Source organism: Episyrphus balteatus, chromosome 1 (assembly GCF_945859705.1).
Source record: "Episyrphus balteatus chromosome 1, idEpiBalt1.1, whole genome shotgun sequence".
Lineage (NCBI taxonomy): Eukaryota > Metazoa > Arthropoda > Insecta > Diptera > Syrphidae > Episyrphus > Episyrphus balteatus.
Genome location: NC_079134.1, coordinates 116,301,130 through 116,323,202, shown reverse-complemented (window position 1 = coordinate 116,323,202; position 22,073 = coordinate 116,301,130). Strand labels below are relative to the sequence as shown.

The 22,073-nt window shown below is 32.1% G+C and overlaps 2 protein-coding genes across 2 annotated transcripts; one reads left to right on the top strand and one right to left on the bottom strand.

Moving 5' to 3' along the window:
* The first annotated feature begins 7,206 nt into the window (after positions 1-7,206).
* On the top strand, positions 7,207-8,244 carry LOC129913610 (mRNA turnover protein 4 homolog). The gene is made up of 3 exons (XM_055992377.1): positions 7,207-7,340; positions 7,397-7,644; positions 7,706-8,244. The coding sequence occupies exons 1-3, from the start codon at positions 7,313-7,315 to the stop codon at positions 8,180-8,182; spliced, it is 753 nt and encodes a 250-aa protein (XP_055848352.1). The 5' UTR covers positions 7,207-7,312; the 3' UTR covers positions 8,183-8,244.
* LOC129913592 (SAGA-associated factor 29) lies at positions 8,191-15,351 on the bottom strand. Its single transcript, XM_055992354.1, has 3 exons — positions 15,100-15,351; positions 14,422-15,037; positions 8,191-8,508 (listed from the first exon to the last, which is right to left on the bottom strand). Exons 1-3 carry the CDS (start codon positions 15,136-15,138, stop codon positions 8,306-8,308), a joined length of 858 nt encoding a protein of 285 aa, XP_055848329.1. The 5' UTR covers positions 15,139-15,351; the 3' UTR covers positions 8,191-8,305.
* Between the last annotated feature and the right edge of the window lie 6,722 nt (positions 15,352-22,073).

Below are 22,073 nucleotides of genomic sequence, written 5' to 3'. Positions count from 1 at the left end.
AGACCCTCGATAAAAAGATACGATACTTGGGTATAGGGGGGTTCACATTGACCAACTTACCGGACAGACCGGTTGTCATTTGGCCTGATGGCCGAATTATATTTTTCGTTCACACTCTTCAGACAATTTTCGTCAAAACCCATTTTTCAGCTTATTTTTAATATATCTTTACCCTATTCTGCTCTCAAATAAGAGAGAATGGATTATCACTGTCTGCCGGACAGACATGTCGTTTAATTGACTAACATGTCGGTCCGACCACCAAAAAATCAAAATTTTTTGAAAACCATCCGGCAAACCGGACAGGCTGTCGGATGGGTGTTCACATTATCAAAACAGCATCAGATCAGACCAAATGGCGGCTGGTCTGTCCGGTAAGTTGGTCAATGTGAACCCCCCTTATGCATTTTGAAGATTTTTCCAATGCGGAGTTTTTTTTTGTTGTTGTAGTCATGTCGGAAGGAAGAGGACAGAGTTTTCCAGTGGAATCTTATATCTTACAACAACAAAAAATCGCCACATGCAAAATCGTCCAATGTAACTGCCGATTTTTTAGGTCATTGTAGTTAAGTCATTCGTCGCCTCAATAAAATAATTTCGTATGTTACATTCGGCTACTTTTGGGAAAACGCAATCAAAGTTCAGAATTTTTTTTCTCGAAAACTGTACGGTGAATTTTTTTAAAAATATCATGGTATATACAGAAAACATTTGCCTATTGAATTGCGTTAGAATTATTTCAATATTCCAATCCAGAAACAAATAATAGTCAATTTTGTCCCATATGCCGTTGTCGTATGTAACGTTTTCACAGAAAAAATTTGTTAGTCAAACACATACGACAAATTGATGACACATACGACAAAAAATAAACAAAGTTTAATCCTACACTTGTTTACGACATACGACATAAAATAGAAATCAAGTTCGATGCGAAAAAAAAACACATAGAATAAGGTTTTTTCTTTTTAAACGGTTTACGTTAATTTATTATTTTAAAGTAGAACAACTTAACTCTTAATTCTTAAAATATATATTTTTTTTGTTTAAACAAAAGAAAAAAACTTAAAATAAAATTTAATTCACAGAAAAAATAATATTTTTATGTTATTTTTCAAAAAATTTTAGAACTCATGAGATGAACTTTTAATTCTCGGCCATTCCATTCGCATTTTTAGGACATTTTCACACTTATTATCCAGTCTATCTCGTTGAAAAAGCAATCTTTTTTCTTGAAACTTGGTAGGTCTTAAGGGCACATTATAAAGTTGAAGTTCTAGAAGTTTCAATTAATTAATAGACAAAGACGGTAACGGAGAAGATTTGTACGCGTCTTCTCCGTTATCGCTTTATCTGTGAATAATTTGAGTACATTAAATTAGTTTTTCGGGAAACTTCTAGAACATCAACTTTATCATGAGCCCTTAACACCTACCAAGTTTCAAGAAAAATGGTTGCTTCTTCAACGAGATAGACTTAAAACAAAGTCAATGTTTGTGTCTGCTCCGTGTGGAATGGCCGTTAAAATAAATACCTATACTTTGTTTTGTCTAAACAGAAAAAAACTTAAAATCACATTTAATTCATAAAAAAAATAAAACATTTTTATGTTATTTTTGAACAATTTTTAGAATTAGAATGATCTACCATTCGATCGCATTGTAGTGTAGCCTAGTACGCAGCTGGAGCGAAACGAAATTTTCCATACAAAATTTCGTTAACGAAATCTTGAACGAAATTAAATTTTTTTTGTTTTTGCTTTAAAACTTATTTTCTGATGTTTTTTTTTTTTTTGAATTTTTGTATTTGTATTTTTATTATTTTTACTATGCTATAATACCCGATGGTATTTTTTTGTTAACATGTCCGCTGTTGACTTTGGAGACTTCAAAAATTTTCGTTTCGCTTCAGCAGCGTGTACCAGGCTTAAAACAGAAAGATTTCTACTTTTGCCAAAAATAATGTACAAAACTACACAATTCCAGAGTACCCAAACAGGAATTGGGTTAAAAATTTTGAAAAAGTAGAAATATTTCTGTTTTAAAGTTCAAGTGACCTTAACTTCAAATTTATAAAGTGTTTCGCCCAGGTACGACCAAAATAAATCGTCTTAGTAAGGGTACGACAGATCTAACTGATGAGCCCACTGTCGTACCTGGGCGAAACCCTTTATAAATTTGCAGCTGAGGTCACTTGATTTTTAAAATTGAATTATATTCAATCGCTCCACTTAAAATTAAAATAATTTTAATAATTTTTTATTATTTTTGTTATTTTTTCTTCGTTATTTCTGTTTTAAGCCTGGTACGCAGTTCGCGCTAAATTTTAGCTCCCATACAAATTATCGAAAAATTTTATCTGAGCTAAAATGGATCCCATACAAATTATCGATAACTTGTATGGGAATTTTATCTCGGCTAAAATTTAGTGCGAGCAGCGTACCAGGCTTTAGACAGAACTCAAGGAGACCTAATTTTTGTATTAATCCACTATAGTGTAGAGATCAATGGGTGCACCACCATAGCCATTATTAATGTCGTTTTCCAAAATTATGGGAGTGAATAAAAAATAGCAATTTTGGAATTTGTTCAAGACAAATTCGACAAGTGAAATGATTTGATGTTTACTTTGCATGTGTTTGTAATACTAAATAATAAATAAAATAATAACCCAATTCTGTTCAATACTTTATTGATTTTTTATATAAAGCCTTAAGTATGCTGCTGATGCAAAACGAAAAATTTTCAAGTCTCCAAAGTCGACAACGAAAATGCTGACAAAAATATATCATCGAGTATTCTGTCAAAGACAAATTAAAAATATTTTAAATCAAGAAAAATCAACAGAAAATAATTTTTAAATCAAGAAATAAATGAAGCAAACGAGTCCGACCTCGGTCCGAATCGGCTCCGAAGTGAGTCCGACCTCGACTACGAAACGGGGCGGCTCAAATTAGTATGGAAATTATAATCACCGCGGAGCCGATTGCATATGTGTCGGTGTGGTGAAAATCTCCAATCCGAGAAAACGGAGCCGAAGACGTACCCCAGTCGGAGCAACGAAAACCTACCAGAAAAAAGAACAAAAAAGGAATGACGTTTCGCATTAGCGACCAAAACAAGAACAGGATTTATTTTTTTTTTCACTAAAATTGTTTATTTTCACAAACACAAATGTTTACAATTATTTTCTGGAGATACAGCATACAGCCCGACAAACAATTTTGGTTCTATAAAGCTTTACAGATGCTATTGTTGCTTCTGTAAAGCATTTAGAAGCAAAATTGTTAGTAGGGAGGCCAGCGGTAGGAGTAATTGATTTTACAAATTTATAATTGATCTTATAAATTTTATTTGTTGAATGTTGTTCATAGGTGGTGGTGGCGTCAGGCTGCAGGAGAAGATGATTTCCTACGAAAAACATAAAAAAATTAATTATTGATTAGAAAATTGCTAATGCATACCTTTATTTTATTTCATAATAATATTATTATTAATCATACCTATTACCAAAGACGCAGATGCACTGCGGAGGGAGGGAGAGTCACTTTCACAAGATTTCGTACTACCGAAGCCGCCGGTGCGGAAGTGATAGAATGACATTTGGCTATGTAAGTGTCAACATTGACATAATGTCGGTAAGCAGTTTAGGGCCAGTTGTACAAACGTGGTTCAGCCTCGGATCAGGAATTTAACCCGCCGATTTCGGCGGATTAGCAGTGAATCAACGTTGGTTCAAGGATGGATTAAGCTATTTCAGCCTATATGAACCTAGAACCAGTGCTAAAAATCAATTTTACCACTGAATTCAGAAGATAAAAGTTTCTGAACCACGGATTAAATATTTGTACAACTGGCCCTTATTGTTTTCGTGGATTCACAGATTGAAATTTGATTCGGTTGCGGATCGAGTTGATTCCCGGGGAGTGAGTCACTGCGTCTTCTGTAATAGGCATGAATATTTTTGACGAGTCACGAGCACGACACGCGAAAATGGCGCTTTGTCATTTTCTTGCCTTTGTCTTTCTTTCGTCAATTCTCTTTTTCGCACTTTTAACCACGCTTCTCCTTCGACTTTTGTGTTCATACACAAAAATTGTCAAGTGTGTGAGTGCAACCTCGTTTTTCCTTGTACATATTTCGCGCTTTGAGGTCGGAGTGTCTTTTCTGAGCTCGATTTTCTTGCTTGAAGGGAAAAGTGAAAAAACCGTCAACACTGCTCTAGCTCTTCAAGCAAACGAGTTTCCCCTCGGTCCGAATCGGCTCCGTAGTGAGTCCGACCTCGACTACGAAGCGGGTCTCACGGCGGTTCAAATTAGTATGGAAATTATACTCAAGCCGATTGCATATGTATTGGTGTGGTGAAAATCTCCACTCCGAGAAAACGGAGCCGAAGTCGTATCCGAGTCGGAGGAGCGAAAACCTACCAGAAAAAGGAACAAAAAAAGAAATGACGCATTTAAGACCAAAAAACGAACTATTTTTATTTTTTTTTTGTTGAATTTTTTTTATTTTATAGCCTTAAGCCTGGTACGCTGTTCGCGCTAAATTTTAGCGAAGATAAAATTCCCATACAAGTTATCGATAATTTGTATGGAATCCACTTTAGCTCGGCTAACATTTGTCGATAATTTGTATGGGAGCTAAAATTTAGCTCAAGCTGCGTACCAGGCTTTAACTACATTGGCTCAAAAAGTGAAAAAGTACAAAAGTGAACATTTTCAAACGCATTTTTGTTTGGTTTTTCGGGCTAGAAAATTAAAATAAATGATGCAGAATGCTTATTTTTCCGTCCAAAAATCAATTTGTAAACTCTTTTTTACAAAAAAATCCCGCTAGCGAGAAAAAAAATATTTTCACTTTTGTACTTTTTCAAAAAGTGGTGAATGTAGTACACCACTTTTTGAAAAAGTGCAAAAGTGAAAAGATTTTTTTTCTGGCTATCGCAATTGTTTTGTGATAAAGAGTATACAAATTATATTTTAGACCAAAAAATAATGTCGTTTTCTATTGACGAATCTCAGAATGAGATTTGTGAATTTGACAGCTGAAAGGGGGGGTGAAGAGGGGAAATAGTGGACAAATCTCAGATTTCATGATCTATTTGCGTCCTGAGATTCAAAAAAATGACAAAAAAATGAATCTGAGATTCAAGAACCTAATTCTGGATTTTTATCAAGATTCACGCATACAAACACACGCACTTTTACACACACTCCTCTGTTTGACATTTGTCTGAACATGTGTTGTTGTTTTATTTTTTTATTCGCACAGATTTCGCACACAATTACAAAACTAGATTTCATATTCTATTTGCAGTGGAAAATCTGAGAATTTTACACAAAAATCTCAAAAGTCAATAGAAAACGACATAAGCTTTCTGCATCATTCGTTTTAATTTTTCATCCCGAAAAACTATACAAAAATGCGTTTGAAAATTTTCACTTTTGTACTTTTTCACTTTTTGAGCCAATGTAGTTAAAGGCTTAACTACATTGGCTCAAAAAGTGAAAAAGTACAAAAGTGTAAATTTTCAAACTGATTTTTATATAGTTTTTCGGGCTGGAAAATTAAAACAAATGATGCAGAAAGCTTATTTTTTGGTTTAAAAAACAATTTGTATACTCTTTTTCACAAAAAAATTGCGCTAGCCAGAAAAAAAATATTTTCACTTTTGTACTTTTTCAAAAAGTGGTGTATGTAGTTAAGCCTTAAGGCTTTAAGCCTTGAAAATTTTCAAATGCATTTTTTTATAGTTTCTCGTGATGAAAAATTAAAACAAATGATGCAGAAAGCTTAATTTTTGGCCTAAAAAACACTTTGTATACTTTTAATCACTAAACAATTGCGATAGCAAAAAAAAATCTTTTCACTTTTGTACTTTTTGAAAAAGTGATGTATGTAGTTAAGCCTTTATCAAACAAACTTTTATTTTAATCAGAATAAATAGGTACAATATAAAACTTAAAATACAATTAAGTCTTTTAATTCATTTCTTGTTGCTGCTGGTTGTTGGTGTTGCGTGTTGTGCAGGATTCTCTCCATTTCGCTAATGATATCACGCCAAAATATTTGTTTTTCATTTTTCGAACTTCCACTTCTTGGTTGCACCTTGAAAATGACCACTTGCAAAGTGCCTGGCTACACGGTGATTTTTCAATCGCCTAACCAGTCAGGTTGTAGGCAAGAGGGGTGAGGATTCTCCTCTTTTTGACGTTTGTTCCTAGAAAATGTGAATCGGAACGTGATTGGGCACAACACTGTGTAGCCAGGCTCAAACACTACATTTTTCATATTTCATAGTAAATTTTACATATTTTTGTGCTATTATTTAATATTTTAAAAACAATTAACTATACAAGACACGACACGAGACACATCACAAATGGAATAACAAAATGACAGTTTTTTTTTTTTTGCCCTTGTCTTTCCTACGTTCGTTTTTCTTTTTCACTCTTTTTCACCACGCTTCTCCTTCGACTTTGTGTTCATACACAAAAAGTTGCAAGTGTATGAGTGCAACCTCTCATTTCGCGTTTTGAGGTCAGAGTGTCAAAAATGAGCTCCGTTTTCTTGCTTGATGGGTAAGTGACAGATTAGTGAGAACTCTACAATTTTTCGGTCGATCTGCCTACTGAAAAACGAAAAGCAAAACGAAAAGGATTTCGCTAGCGAAATTTTGTATGGAAAATTTCTTTTCGCTTCAGCAGCGTACTAGGCTTTAAGGCTAAAATATAATTTTCTTTACAAAAAAAAAAGAATTTGACAAGTAGTCCATGAATAAAAATGTAGAACTATTGGTAATCACTCCTTCACTCCTTCGTTTTGGCATCAATAGCTGCGTTCCTTTGGAAATACTTATCTACTGCTTAGTACTTAAAGCTGCTTTGAACTACTTTTTCAGTATATCAAAAGTAGTTCAAAGTATTTTTAAGTACTAAGCAGTAGATAAATATTTCCAAAGGAACGCAGCTAATGGTTGAATGAGTGAAGAATTCATTCCAAAAATTCACTCCTTTTTTATTTTTGAATTTGAGATCAATCCTTTTAGGAGTGATCATAGCTAGGAGTGACACTTTTTGAATTTTGGAAAATGACAGTGACAGTGAGAAAAACGAATATTAACGAACGCACCCGTTTTGACATCAAAGGTTTCAATTCTATTTCTGTATAGTCTGTGGCACAAAAACTGTCATTAAATGACAGATAAATTTTATTATTTTGACTACGGAAAATACACGTGCTTGTTCGTCTACATAAAACCAGCGTTTAAAAAATATTTTACTTTTAGATAAAAACACAATTTTATAAAAATGCCTAAATCAAAGAGAGATAAGAAAAGTAAGTTTAAAATGTACTAAAACGAAAAAGTTATTTAAAGTTTAATTTCTTTTTAGTTTCATTGACCAAAACTGATAAAAAAGGACTTGCTTGGAAGCAACAAATCATAGAAGATATACGAAGATGTGTTGAGAAATACCCCAACATTTTCGTGTTTTCGGTACAAAACATGAGGAATAATATTCTAAAAGAGCTCCGTAATGAATGGAAACAAAATTCTAGATTTATATTTGGTAAAAACCGTATAATGCAAATAGGATTGGGACGAACAAAAGCTGAAGAAGTTCAGCAGGAATTGCACAAGGTAATGCATTTTGATATGATAGCGCGGGAATCATCGTTTACTAAATGTTTCAATTATTTAGGTATCCCGAAAGTTATTAGGGCAATGTGGTCTGTTATTTACAGAAAAGTCCAAAGAAGATGTTTTAGAATGGGCTAAAAATTACTCGGCGGACGAGTATGCACGTAGTGGATTTGTTGCAACAGAGACTGTAGTATTACCTGCCGGTCCATTGGAAGAGTTTGCACATTCAATGGAGCCACATTTACGTTCGCTCGGCATGCCAACAAAACTAGAGAAGGGAGTTATAACACTTTACAGTGATTACACGGTGTGTAATGAAGGAAACGTCCTTACACCGGAACAAGCGAGAATTCTTAAACTCTTGAATAAACCTATGGCAAAGTTTTGTCTGACGATAAAATGCTCTTGGAATAAGAAGGATGGATTTGAAATGCATTCGAGTAATCAGAACGATACAAAGAGTGAAAGCGAGAGCGAAGAAGATGATGTTGAAATGGAAGCCGACGAGAATGATAATGAGGAGGATGATGAATAGAAATAAAATATAATTAAACATAAGATTTATTTTTATATAATTAATATAATATTCGTATTATACAGATTGTTTTTAATTTTCCGGCTACAAGTTTTCGCATAAATTTTCCGGAACCATTTGATGTCAGACAGAAGAGACACCTCCAGCATTTTTTTTAGTGGGCTTGTAGGCAATAACATATCCTTGGGCAACCGAAAGTGGCGGTGAAAATCCAGATGGGTAGTTGCTATCCTCAAAAAGAAGCTCATACTCTTCTGTTGCAGTTTGGGGAAGTCTGCATACGATTGCCTTGTAAAAGCAGGTGGTTTGCGGGTACAGTGCCATTACTAATAAAAGAAAATATTTAAAATGCGATTTAAGCTTTTTAAAAATTAAAATATTTTATTATACATTCACTCTTCGATGCAACTTTTTCAAAAGCAAAACTTTTTCATACACAAATAAGTCCGGTTTAAAAAAAACAAAAAAACTATCTATGAATCGGACGGACATTCACCACATCTAGGCCACTGCAGACGCTGTCGTAGTGTGGTCTATAGCCACTCAACCTTGGTAATCCTATGTTTTACTACTTGGAAGTGATGATCGTGTATGACCTCTAAGTCCGACATCATCCTTCCAACATTTTTTTTGTTGAGTTTACCTAATCGTTCAAAGTCTTCTAGGAGGGTCCATAAGACAGTTTAGGATTGCGGCAACGATTAGGGAAACATTACTACTTATTTTGTTAGTGTTTCTAATGGATTTGTTGTCCAATATTATTGTCATTTCAAGATGTTTCAGTTCGTCTATCTGAAGTCTTTTGTTTAACGATATCGTAGGACCATACCCCCGAGCCCTGAATGAAACACATAAGTGAATACTACAATTTCTCAAACCAGGAATTTTTATTTTATTTATGATTAAAATTTCACAAAAATAACATTGAAAATAGAACTTTTATTTGTACTCTTTTGTAAGTTTTGGTAAAACGGAGTAAAACACTGCATAGTTTATAATATGGAGAGATTGTTTAATTCCAAACGTGATGCTTTTATAGCGGCTCAAGTTTTCACAAATTTCAATGAGCTCTTGGTTCATTTGGTTTTCGTATAACTCTTTTATTTCGTACATTTCGTGTAAGAGATAAAAGACTTGTTTTCAAATTGGAGGTAATAATATCTTCTTTTCGAATTCAGAGATTTTACGACTTATTTTGATGATTCTTTTATTTAATTAAAAGCGAATTGTTGTGGGTTTAAAAATGGATACTGAAGTACAAAGTATGTACAGTAGCGAGCAAAAAAAATGCAAATAATAAAAACATTTGCATTTTTTTGCTCGTCTAAAAACTCATATTTAAGTAGACTTTTGACCAAATAATGGTTTTGGAGTAAAATATTACACAAATTGACTTTGTTTAATGAAAATAAAACAGTTTCAATATACGAAATTTGGTAACTAAGTTCTTGTTAAAAACTCTTTAAAACTCTTTCGTTTGCATTTTTTTTGCTCGCTACTGTATATTAAATTTTACAGTTAGTTTAAACTCTTCAACTTTTTTTGTTTTATCATGCCGAAAGTGGTGTACGGAAAAAAGGTATATTTAGGTGTGTTTTTTTAAATTGATGTTTTGTTATAGTCAAAATTATCAACCGGTTTATAATTTATGTGTTAGTACATTAAGATTATGTACATTAGGGTGCGATTGACTATACTCTGTCCAACAAAAATTGTCAGTACAGGCCTTTTAGGAAAGCTTTTTTTAAAAATATTCACAATACATAAGAATTACCATTGGTAAACTTCCTTCTTCAAATACTACCTCTTTCTATTGTTTTTGTGACAGAGGTTTCAGGATTGATGCTTTTTTAAGCTTTAAACAGGAAAAATAGACATAGTGTTGTAGTGTGTTGTTGGTGGCTATCAGTTTTATTTGTTTGGAAAACAATTAATGTTTTTTAACATGCACCGCGATGGACTTTCAGGGAAAATCATTTGGCGAGTGTGTCGCGTCGGGATGTTTCTTGAATAAGTAAATTGCAAAAAGTTACTTGATAACATCTTGGTGGTGTGGAAAACGATAAATCTATTTTTATTTCTTTTAAAAATTTTTTATTGTGAAATTCTACCAACAAAGGTGTAACGCTGGTACTTTTTCGATCAAACTTGAAACATTTGTATGCATAATGCGGCACCGCTGTGTGAACTTTTTGTTGTGTTAGATTTTTGCGTTAAACATGATGCAGAGTGAGATACAAACGTCCTATCTTGCCTGTACTGACAATTTTTGTTAGACAGAGTATATAAAAATAGGCGCTGTAGACTATATACAAAACAAAGGCACAAAAAGTTCAATTAAACGGTATTTTACTTGGCAAAAGCTAGCATTTGCTCCCTTGGCCCTTATTTTTAATAACAGTTTCCCAACAATCTTTTATGGGGTCGAAAAGTCCCTGAGATCTTTGAGGTGTTATAGCTGACCAAACCTTCTCAACAACGGTCCATAACTGCCGTTATGTTTCGGTTTTGCTTTATACACTTCTTCTTTTATAGGATCGAGGTCGGAAGACTAAGCAGTCCACTCCATGACCTCAATCTTAATGTTTTGAAGCCATTGCCTGGCTACTCTCCTGGAGTATTTTGGGTTATTATCTTGTTGGAAGACCCATTTAAGCGGTATTTTGAAGTCGACGTATGGCAGCATACTGTATTGTAGGATATCCAGGTACCTCTGCTGGTTTATTATAGTTTTAATCTAATATAATATACGCTGGAATATTCTATGGACTGATGAAAGCAAATTGATTCTGTATGGTGGCAAAGAGTCTCAGTAGTACTACCGAACACGAAATATAACCCAGGTATAGCAGAAAAAACCATTAAAAACGGAGGATCCAGTACAGGAGCTTTCCATTGTAACGTATATACAATTTTTGCATGTTTTTTGGTGTTTGAAATAGATTTTAAGTGCCGTAACAGTTTTTAGATCCATTTGAATACTTAGAAATAATTTTATATTATCCCTTCTATGTAATGAAGCGTCCACAAGTTGCAATTTAACAAATATAGTTACCATATATTAGATACATATGTTGCGTAACGTATGCGACATTAAGTCCACCACGTTTAACCGTTTATTTTTACTTAAAACTTGATGAAAAGTTTGGCTAGGTGAATATCGATTTAGGAGCTAAGTTCGCAAACAATTGTTAACTCTTGATAAAGAGTTTTCTGCCTCTAAAGAAGTTTTTCATTGCCATAAATCCCATCAATTACTCTTTATAGTTATAAAAAGTTACCATTTTTCATGGAATGCCCCTACAATGGTTTGGAGAAACTTGTCCTACTACGGACTTGGTCTATTACAGTGACGGACAAAACAATAAGACCACCTCTATCACTTTGAAAACATGCTCTCTATCTCTTATTCCAATGAAACAAAACGGCTCCTTTTACTATATTCTGCTTTAAATAACGAAACTATTGTGAAATAAAAGAAAAAGAACATGCACAGATAGTTTGATGCAAAAAAAAAATTATAAACTAAAAAGAACCCTCAAATCGTGTGGACAAAACAATAGGACCAAGTGAATTAATTTATTTTTTGATTACCTAGGATTCAAATTTTAAACAATATTTTAAACACAATACTCTTGTGAGATCATTTAATATTAGTGGAGCAAAAAAAAGTTTAAGAAAACATTAAAATGGGTCGTCGAATCCATTGTTCTTCAACCGTGAAAGAATTGATGCATTAACTGACAAGAGAAGGCAAATCAAAACGGGAAATTGCCGAAACTATTGGTTAATTAAAAACGTTTCTATTCAACGTTCTAGAGCTTTTAAAAGAACATTTTAAAATAGGAACAAAGCGAAAAACTTCAAAAAAACACGTCTTAGAAATAATGCGATTGTCATAAAAAGACACTTTCAGGTCATCTTCGCACATGAAATTAGAGCTAAACTTGCTAATAAGTGAGAAAACACTCAGAAGAACACCATAAGAAAAGTAACTCTTTCAAAGAGTCCCCAGGGAAGTTTCACTCCTCAGCAAGAGGCATCGCAAAAACCGAATCAATTTTGCAAAAAACCATTTTAATTGGATTGGTCCAGAAAATGAAGAAAAATGGCGCAATGTTCTGTAGCCCGACGAAAGTAGAGTCAAATTAGTGGGATCAGATGGCAAAAGATGGATAAGGCGTCCAGAGAACGCAGAATTCAAACCGCAATACACAAGACAAACGCTTAAACACCGTGGTAGAAACATCATCGTGTGGAGGTATTTTTCTTGGCACGTAGTAGGTATAATTTTTTTGGATTAAGGAAAACATGGACCAGCATTTGTATCCCAATTTCTTAGAAGAAGTTTTTCTTCCATATACGGAGTGCAAAATGTCCTTAAAATGGCAGTTTATGCATTATAATGACCGTAAATATACATTGGGCCCAGTTAAAATATGTCTTAAGGAGCATAGAATTAATGTTATGTCTTGGTTTGCCCGATCGCCGGACCCAAGTCCAATTGAAAATTTGTGGGCTATCGTTAAGAAGTCATTGGGTGCAAAAAAGTCGAGAAATAAGGATGAGTTGTGACAAAAACTTCAAGGGGCTTGGTATGCAATACCGAGACGCACTTCTCGCAAATTAGTCGAATTAAAGCCTCCAAAAGTATGTGCGGTGATGGCAAATAAGGGCTTTTCAAAAATATATTGGTTTTGACAGCAAAAAGAATTGAAATATGAAATAATTTCCATTTTTTGAGTAGTGGTCCTATTGTTTTGACCGCTTTAGAAATCAATTTATTTTCGTATTTATTTATTTTTTTTTTATTTGAACAAAAAATCTTGTTAGATAATGAATTGATTTAGGGCCATTTTGTTCACTATTGCTCAACTTAAGGCAAACTCTCAAGTTGACAAACTTGAGAGTTGACTTTAACTTGAGAGTTAAAACAAAAGTTGAGAATCTGTTTTGTTCACTATTTTTTTCTTAACTCTCGAGTTTACAAAACAAAAGTTGGCTAACTTTTAGTTTTTAAAATATCCCTGGGATATTTGTGACAATAAACAAAAATATAGACAGCTTGCCATCATATTTTGAATGTTTTACGTCATCTGTTAGAATTTTATTAATTCTTGTGTTTTAATTAGTGTTCAGAATGTCAGTTCTTATTTATTATTAGCAACGAATCGATTGTATGTTCATGTGCACAGTTTTTCAAGAATTTAAAACCCAACTAAAATCTGTTTCGGGATACAAATTCGGGAGTGGTACCAGCACAAATTTTTTACAAAAAAAAAAAAAAAAAAAACAAAAGAAGAAGAAGAACCATTTCACTTGAAAAAAATGTATTTTTTCGTTAACATAATGTTTGGGTTTAAAGGTTTTAATAAAATACATATTATGAAAATATAAAATGCAACTCTCTATTTAATTGTAAATTATTTTTGTTTTTCTCTTTTTTTTGCTTATTAATGCGTTAACGCAAAAACTGCCAACAAAATTTTGACAGAAAAATTAAATCTGAAGCAAACTCACAAGTTTGGTCGGCAAACTTCTACTTTTTCGGGAAGTTGAGAAAACTAGAAGTTTATAAACTCCCAAGTTTAAAATCAAAAGTTGAAAACGTCAACTTTGCGTGAACAAATCCAAATTCAGAAGTTGAAGATAAAAATCCCCAAGTTATGTTTAACTTCTAGTGAACAAAATCGCCCTTAAGTTCCTGATACTGTAAATTTAATATAAATAATTTTTTTCTTTTAAAAACAATGAAAAATGTGTGTTTTATGATTTGTTTTTAAAGTAAGGCGAAGTGGTCTTATTGTTTTGTCCATCACTGTATATTAGATTAAAACTATAATAAACCAGCAGTGGTACCTGGATATCTTGTACGGGTCAGTAAAACAGTTCAGATTCCTGATGTTTCTATTTTTAGTGATGTATTTTACTGATAGATATACATAGCTGAGACCTAATGACTCTTTAAGTTATTATGACTAAGCCAAAATCTAGGAAACAAAAGCGAAATAAGACCAATTTTGTTCTTAAGCAAGTGTTACAGCAGCCGCTACTACCAAAACTTTTGGTCTAATGCCGTCAATTGGTGAATATCAGAGATCGGCAAAGATAATCATGTTAACCTTTAAGTAGCCGTATATTTTAAACGAACTGAACTTTGATGCAAGGTTACCTTTTACCTTGCTTTAAAACATCCAATTAAGCTATCTAGAATGTTTAATAAACAAAAAATGGCATACCCATTGTATCTTTTGGAAAAAGTGCGTGTCCATCAGTCTCCGGATTGGCTCTCATCAAAGGTAGGGGAATAATTTTACGTTTACTAAGAACATGACGATCTTTTTGCTCGTCATCGATATCATCAACCTCGTATCTGTTTTGTCCACTCAAAAATTGCACCACTTCAGCGAGGATCCATTCTTCGTCATCACCTTTAACCACAGCAGCAACAATATCGCCAGCTTTTGCAATATAATTACTTTCTGCAGGTACAGCTCCGCACAGTGGAGGAACCTTTTCGCCGGGTTTGCTCACAAAAAGTGGAAGAGTCTGAGCTGATATCTGAAGCATTTTCAACTGTGCTCCACGACGAATTGCTTCTTTGTTGCCAGCATTTCTAGCTTGAATACGACGTTCATTTCGGATATTTCTAATGTCCTGAATCCTAGATAGAGCTTGTCTTATGACGAATTCTTCCTGAGCTGCATCTTGTAGACCTGTTTTATAAAGGCTCTTGAGTTTTTGTGGTGGCAAATTCGACATCTGAGCTCTTATTATTCCATTTAAATTCGTTTCACAACGTCTTCTTTCATCTTCTATTTCATGTATAATCCGCTGAAGTGCTTTGAGATGGTCCTTCAAAAAAAAAGTTAAGTTGTAGTATGAATAGACACTCTGGGAAATTATTAACTAGATACTTGTATTTGTAAAGCAGCACTCTCTGCTGTTAATGGCATCTTTATTTTATTTTGGTAATTTCTAAAATACTTTTTTGAAGACTAAAGAGGACAGTCTATATCAATAAACAGTATATCAACAATTTTAAGGAGCCAATTTTTATTTGTTGTTAATTTAGTTTTCCGTATATATATGTCAGTCAGCCTCGAAATATACATTCGATTATTTTTCCAATGAATATATATGTTTGTGTAGATAAAAATTCCACGATTTATTTATCCCGTTTATAAGTCCAATTTAAAGATCGAATTGAATCTGAATCGAAATTTCAAGGGGACCCTTCAAGCAAACGAGTCCGATATCGGTCCGAATCCGCTCCGCCTAAGGTGGAGCTGAGTCCGACTTCGCCTTAGAAACGGGTCCGAAAGCGCCTCAAATTAGTATGGAAATTATAATCCCAGCGGAGCCGATTTTATATGTATTGGTTTTTTCACCACGATTTCTCCTTCGACTTTGTGTTCATACACAAAAAGTTGCAAGTGTGTGAGTGCAACCCCGTTTTTCTCGGTCGGAGTGGCTTTTCTGAACTCCGTTTTCTTGCTTGAAGGGGAACTTCGCACAGCTGTCAGCACAAAACAAACAAAGAAAAAGATGCCCGCAATTTTATTTATTTTATTTATTCAAATCTACGATATTTCATCCACAGATTTTGCTTAGATTTAATATAAAATTATAATGTACATTATGTATTATAAGGTAAATTAAACAAAACATAAATAGAATTAAATAGGATCATATTTAAAAGAATGGTTTTAAATTGATATCTAGGCATAAACAAATCAAGATCTTCATAATACATATTAAATAATCTACAACAGTGAGAAATTGGTTCCCGCTGTCCATAATTAGTAGAATGAGGTATTTCAAAAATAAACTGCCTTATCCTTAGTGGTCTAGATGGTGCGTAGATATTTATGAATGAAATTAGATCCTCACAATCTATATCACTACAAAGTATATCACGGATGAAAACAACACTATACATTCTACGCCGCGACTCAAGAGTTTGCATTCCGAGTAACAAGCATCTACTTTGATAATTCAAATGAGTTTGTCCAGACAACTGAAATGTTCTCAAAGAATATCTCAAAAAGTTTTTCTGAATTTTTTCAATCCTATCTGATAATTTTTTTGAAGTTGGGTTCCAGATAATACAATTATATTCCAAAATTGGACGAACAATAGAACAATATATAGCTTTAAGTGTATATGGATCTTTGAAATCCGACGAATTTCGTTTGAGAAAGCCAAGCATAGAGTTTGCTTTCGACACGATGTAAGTAACATGAGATTCAAAAGCTTGTCATCGAAAATAACACCCAAATCTTTTGATTCATTTACCCTGCATAAGGAACTTCCATTAATATTATAATCTAAAATTATGGGACTAACAGGGCTATTCTGGTGTTGTGATGCTCACAAGTCACAATTTTTTGTGAGGTTATTTTTGTGAGGTTTCTTATGAGGTTGTCACTATTTGGTATTCTGCGGAAAACCTCATAAGAAACCTCACAACAAATTCACCCCTATAGAGGTGAGTTTCTTTTTTGACAGCCAGCTGATTTGTGAAACAAATTAAAAATTTTAATTGAAAAAAGTTTGTTTTATCTTATCGTGTACGTGATTTTTCTATTGTTGATTTTTAATAAAATCGTCAGTGAAGTGAACATTGATTTCTTAAAAAGCATCCTAGCAACGCGTACGTCCAATTTTACAGAAGAAAGAAAAATTTTATTTGCAATAAATATTTTTTTTTTCAATGCAATTTTTTTGTATTTGCAATAAATATTCTTTTTTTAATTTCAAATGCATTTTTTTTAAATTGAATTTTTTACAGCCCTGGGCTAGACTTTTTGGAATTTCTAAGTTTGTGCTGATGATTCCAATGATTCAGCTAAAAGAATGCAACTGCATAATGTTAAAACTCCAGTAATTTGTGAGTTGTGACCTGCTCTCAAGGAGATCACAATTTTGATAATTTTTATGATGTTCACAATTTGTGAGGGTACGTCAGAATTCGAAAAACCTCACAAAATCAAACTCACCTCAGCTTATGAGGTTCTTGTGACTGTGAGGTTTTCGTTAGAATACGAAAAAGTCACAAAATCGAGTTCATTTCGAGTAATGAGGTTATTGTGACTTGTGAGGCATCAGTGAGGTTGCCCAGAATAGGGCTGTAAGTTTCCGAGAAAACGTCATAACTGAACACTTAGAAAAGTTGAGCATTAGATCATTAAGTTTACACCAACGCTCAAACGAATATAAATCTTGCTGAAATTCGAGACAATCATTCAAAGTGTCAATGACTTTAAATAACTTGATATCGTCTGCAAACATTAACATTTCGGATACAGATAACACAGATGGGGCATCATTTATAAAAAGATCGAACAATGGCGGGCCAAGATGACTGCCTTCTGGAACACCTGAGTGCACAATTATAGAATAAGAAACCAAGTCACCTATTTTCACTATCTGCTTCCTACCACTGAGATAAGACATAAACCATTTAAGTAAAGTTCCATCAAAACCATAAGCTTTTAACTTTTTAATTAAAATTTGGTGATTGACTCTACTAAATGCTTTTACAAAATCCGTGTAAACCACATCCATTTGGCTATGTTTTTCTAATGCATTAAAACATTTTTTGGAAAAACAAGCTAAGTTTGTGGAAGTAGAACGGCCACTAAAAAATCCATGTATGGAGATAGAAATGTGATTTTTTATTACGCTGTATAGTTTAGTTTTTACAATTTTATCCAGTAACTTAGGAATAACTGCTAATTTACTTATAGGACGATAGTTTAATATTTTTCTTTTATCACCCGACTTAAAAATCGGGTTTACAGTTGATATTTTCCAATCGTCTAAAAAAATGCCACAAGAAAGAGATTGATTAAATATAAATTCAAGAGGAACACTCAAAGCTTCACAACAATGACTTAACACATTTGGAAAAACGCCATGACAATCAGGAGAAGTCAATGGGTCTAACTCACGAAGTGCAGAAACAACGTCGTTTCTATCGAGAAACAAATTACAGCAGTCGGTCATTGGTAATAACCCACTCGCATCATAGTTACTACCAACAACTAGATCGGAAGAATTATAAATATTTTGGAAATTATCTGCAAACCAATCAACAATTGTTTTAGGATCACTAGAAGAAATATCTTTATAAACCATTGATGTAGGGAAACCAATGGATTTTTTTTTTAAGTTGATAAATTTCCAAAAGTTCTTGGGATTTTGTTTAAGATTTATTTCAGTTGTCTGTACATAGCTCGCATAACAAAATTTAGACAGAAAAACATATTCTTTTCGAAGGCGAGAATACAAATTGAGATCAGTGTCACTTTTAGAAAGTTGGAATTTCTTAAACATTTTGCTTTTAGCATTCTTTAACTTGCGCAACCTTGCATTCGACCACGGAGGATGAGAGTTTAATCTAGACAATGATCTTGGAACAGAGGAAACCAATTCTCTTTTAAAAATATTTAAGAACATATCAAAATTATTTTTTAAACTGTAATCAGAATTCATTTGCCAATCTAAATTGAGAAATTTTTCATTCAAATTATTTAAGTTCAGTGTATTAAATTTATATATACATTTATCAATAATGTTAAAGGATTTATAGTTTTTAAAACAAATATTTTTGATTAAAACTGACAAGGCGACATGGTGAATAGAACTTGAAAATAAGGGAATGCACTCGGTTACATTAGATTCAATTTCATCACTAATAAAGACTAAATCAAGCATTCTATGTAATAAGTTGTGAACAAAGCACATTTGATTTAAATTTAGAGCTAGAAGAGAATCAATAAGTTCAAATTCTTTTTCAGATGAAAGAACCAAGGGCAAAACCTTACTTTCATTTTGCATCCACTGTACATCTCCTAAATTGAAATCACCAACCACGCAAATTGAATAATTACTTTCAGATAAATTAGATACAACATTTTCAATATTTTAAATATGAGATGAATAAATAGAAATAGAAGAATTAGGTGGAATGTAGCTTAAAAAAATTAACAATTTACTCTCATAATTAACTTCAATACAAATACATATTTGTTCCACATTCTCATCTGTTACTGATAAATTACTAAGATCTACTAAATATGAAAGCATTGGCTGCCGAACTGCAATAAGTACACCTCCACCTCGTTTGTTTCCAACCTCATGACGATCACGGCGAAATAAGGAAAATTCGGACGTATTCAATAATTCTTCATTACTAATTTCATTATACAGCCAAGTTTCCACAAACGCAAAAATGTCATATTCGGACGAGTCAACAAGAGCAGAAAAATTGTTGAGTTTACCTCTTATCCCGCCCATGTTTTGGTAATACATTGAAATTTCTTTTTTTACATCAATATATTGACTTCCTGTCCCTGATTTGTTTCCCTCGCTTGCGGAACTTTCACAACTTCCTCGTTTTTTGTATTGTCTCTTGGCACAAATTCCCTCACAATAGTATTCTTAGGCCAATTTGATCCAATCAATGCTAATTTGTAGTAATTGGTTGGAATTCCAAAATTTAAAATTTATGTATTTTAAGTTTGTAGCATCTTTTTTCACAAGTTTAAAGCATTTAACGCTGGATACATCAACATCAAATTTCTTGGCAACATAAGTTGACAAACTTAACTCCGAAGTAGACGGTTCAAATTTGGAAACATGAAACCACTTGTGCGACACAACAACATCAATACCTTCAGCAACATCTTCTCCTTGGTTGAGAATTATTCTCATTAGAATGTAAACCAATTTCTTTCCCTTCCGTTGTCACTTGTTTTGTCCCCTCAACTACAACAGCTTTATCACTATGAGCCGAACAAATTCCATCTCCTCCCGCAGCCCCAACCCTCTTACCAGTCTTCTCAGCAACGAGAGCATTTACTTTTGGAGCAACAACAACATCAAGCAATTTTTTCACATCTTCATGAAGTGCATCAACACCGCTCACTTTTTCCGTAAGCACATCAACCACAGAAACCAGTTTATTGACCCTCTCAAACAAATTATTTAATGATAATTTAAACTTTGTGCATTGGGTGCAGCGAAAAACAATGTTTGAATTTTCATCAAGAATAGAAACCTGAATATTTTCAGGAATATTTGCACAAAGCTTATGAAACAAGTTGCCACAAATAAAGCCACAGCTAACACCTTCATCATTAATAGAGTTTTTGCAAGCAAAGCACTTTTTAATTTTGTTATTATTTGCCATTTTACAAGAAAAATCAAAAAGCACAACCGCACACTGTAAGCTTTCAATGAGAATAACGAACTGTTTGTTAGAAAAACTCATACAAATCAATTTATAATAGGATTATTCACGATCTGGTGCAACAGGCCTAGTAAAAGTGTAAAATTTTATTTTTTTTCAATAGATCGTGAACGCACCTCTTCTTATCTATAGTATCTTAATCCCCCAGCTTGGAAACCACCCGTGGGACTATATGAGTTAATAATCATCTTATTCTCAATTCACTGTACCAACAAAAAATCTTTCCTATCTTTCTATTCCTTCTAACTAGTGCCGTGCAGTTGCATTTAAAAAGACCTTAGGTCTTACAGGCATATAGTTAAATTATTATTATTATTATTATTATTATTATTATTATTATTATTATTATTATTATTATTATTATTATTATTATTATTATTATTATTATTATTATTATTATTATTATTATTATTATTATTATTATTATTATTATTATTATTATTATTATTATTATTATTATTATTATTATTATTATTATTATTATTATTATTATTATTATTATTATTATTATTATTATTATTATTATTATTATTATTATTATTATTATTATTATTATTATTATTATTATTATTATTATTATTATTATTATTATTATTATTATTATTATTATTATTATTATTATTATTATTATTATTATTATTATTATTATTATTATTATTATTATTATTATTATTATTATTATTATTATTATTATTATTATTATTATTATTATTATTATTATTATTATTATTATTATTATTATTATTATTATTATTATTATTATTATTATTATTATTATTATTATTATTATTATTATTATTATTATTATTATTATTATTATTATTATTATTATTATTATTATTATTATTATTATTATTATTATTATTATTATTATTATTATTATTATTATTATTATTATTATTATTATTATTATTATTATTATTATTATTATTATTATTATTATTATTATTATTATTATTATTATTATTATTATTATTATTATTATTATTATTATTGTTATTATTATTATTATTATTATTATTATTATTATTATTATTATTATTATTATTATTATTATTGAATGGAATCCATGATATGACTTATATCAGCTTCATTTTTTTTACGGAGTTGTCTTTCCACCGATACTTCTTCTTTTTTTTCAATTTTTTTATAATTTCAGTCTTTGTTGTGCTCGGGTTAATTTATTTTCTCAAATTACATCAAAAGAAACAAAATAAAAAAGAATAAGAATAAAAAAGATAAACTGTTCATCATGGGCGACACGCGACGGCGTGCTGCCATCTGTCAAAAAACTTTTACACCATTGTATTTTTATGTTGCAATAGGGTAAGGGTATAGCAAAAGTGCAAGACCATTGTAAAATTTCAATCCATATATTTTGTTGTTGTAGTGTTGCAAGATTTTACACTTTTGCAATGATACTAGACCAGTTGCATCGGATCGTGAATACCCCTAGTGGTTTTTTGTTAACTACGTTCTACTATAACTTAATTGGGCTTTTGAGCCAAACGTCAATGGCAAAAAAAAAAAAAATAAAATCAGAAAAAAAAAATTTAATGACATTTTTATTCAGATGCATCTTCATGAAGTGGCGTATATGTATGTATATGCTTGTGCATGCATGTGCTTATG

Coding starts and splice junctions, on each gene's coding strand:
- LOC129913610 (XM_055992377.1), top strand. CDS start 7,313: ATGCCTAAATCAAAGAGAGATAAGAAAA. Junction 7,341..7,396: donor ATCAAAGAGAGATAAGAAAA/GTAAGTTTAAAA, acceptor ATTTCTTTTTAG/TTTCATTGACCAAAACTGAT. Junction 7,645..7,705: donor TTCAGCAGGAATTGCACAAG/GTAATGCATTTT, acceptor TCAATTATTTAG/GTATCCCGAAAGTTATTAGG.
- LOC129913592 (XM_055992354.1), bottom strand. CDS start 15,138: ATGCCATTAACAGCAGAGAGTGCTGCTTTACAAATACAA. Junction 15,038..15,099: donor GTGCTGCTTTACAAATACAA/GTATCTAGTTAA, acceptor TTTTTTTTGAAG/GACCATCTCAAAGCACTTCA. Junction 8,509..14,421: donor TTTTCCAAAAGATACAATGG/GTATGCCATTTT, acceptor TTCTTTTATTAG/TAATGGCACTGTACCCGCAA.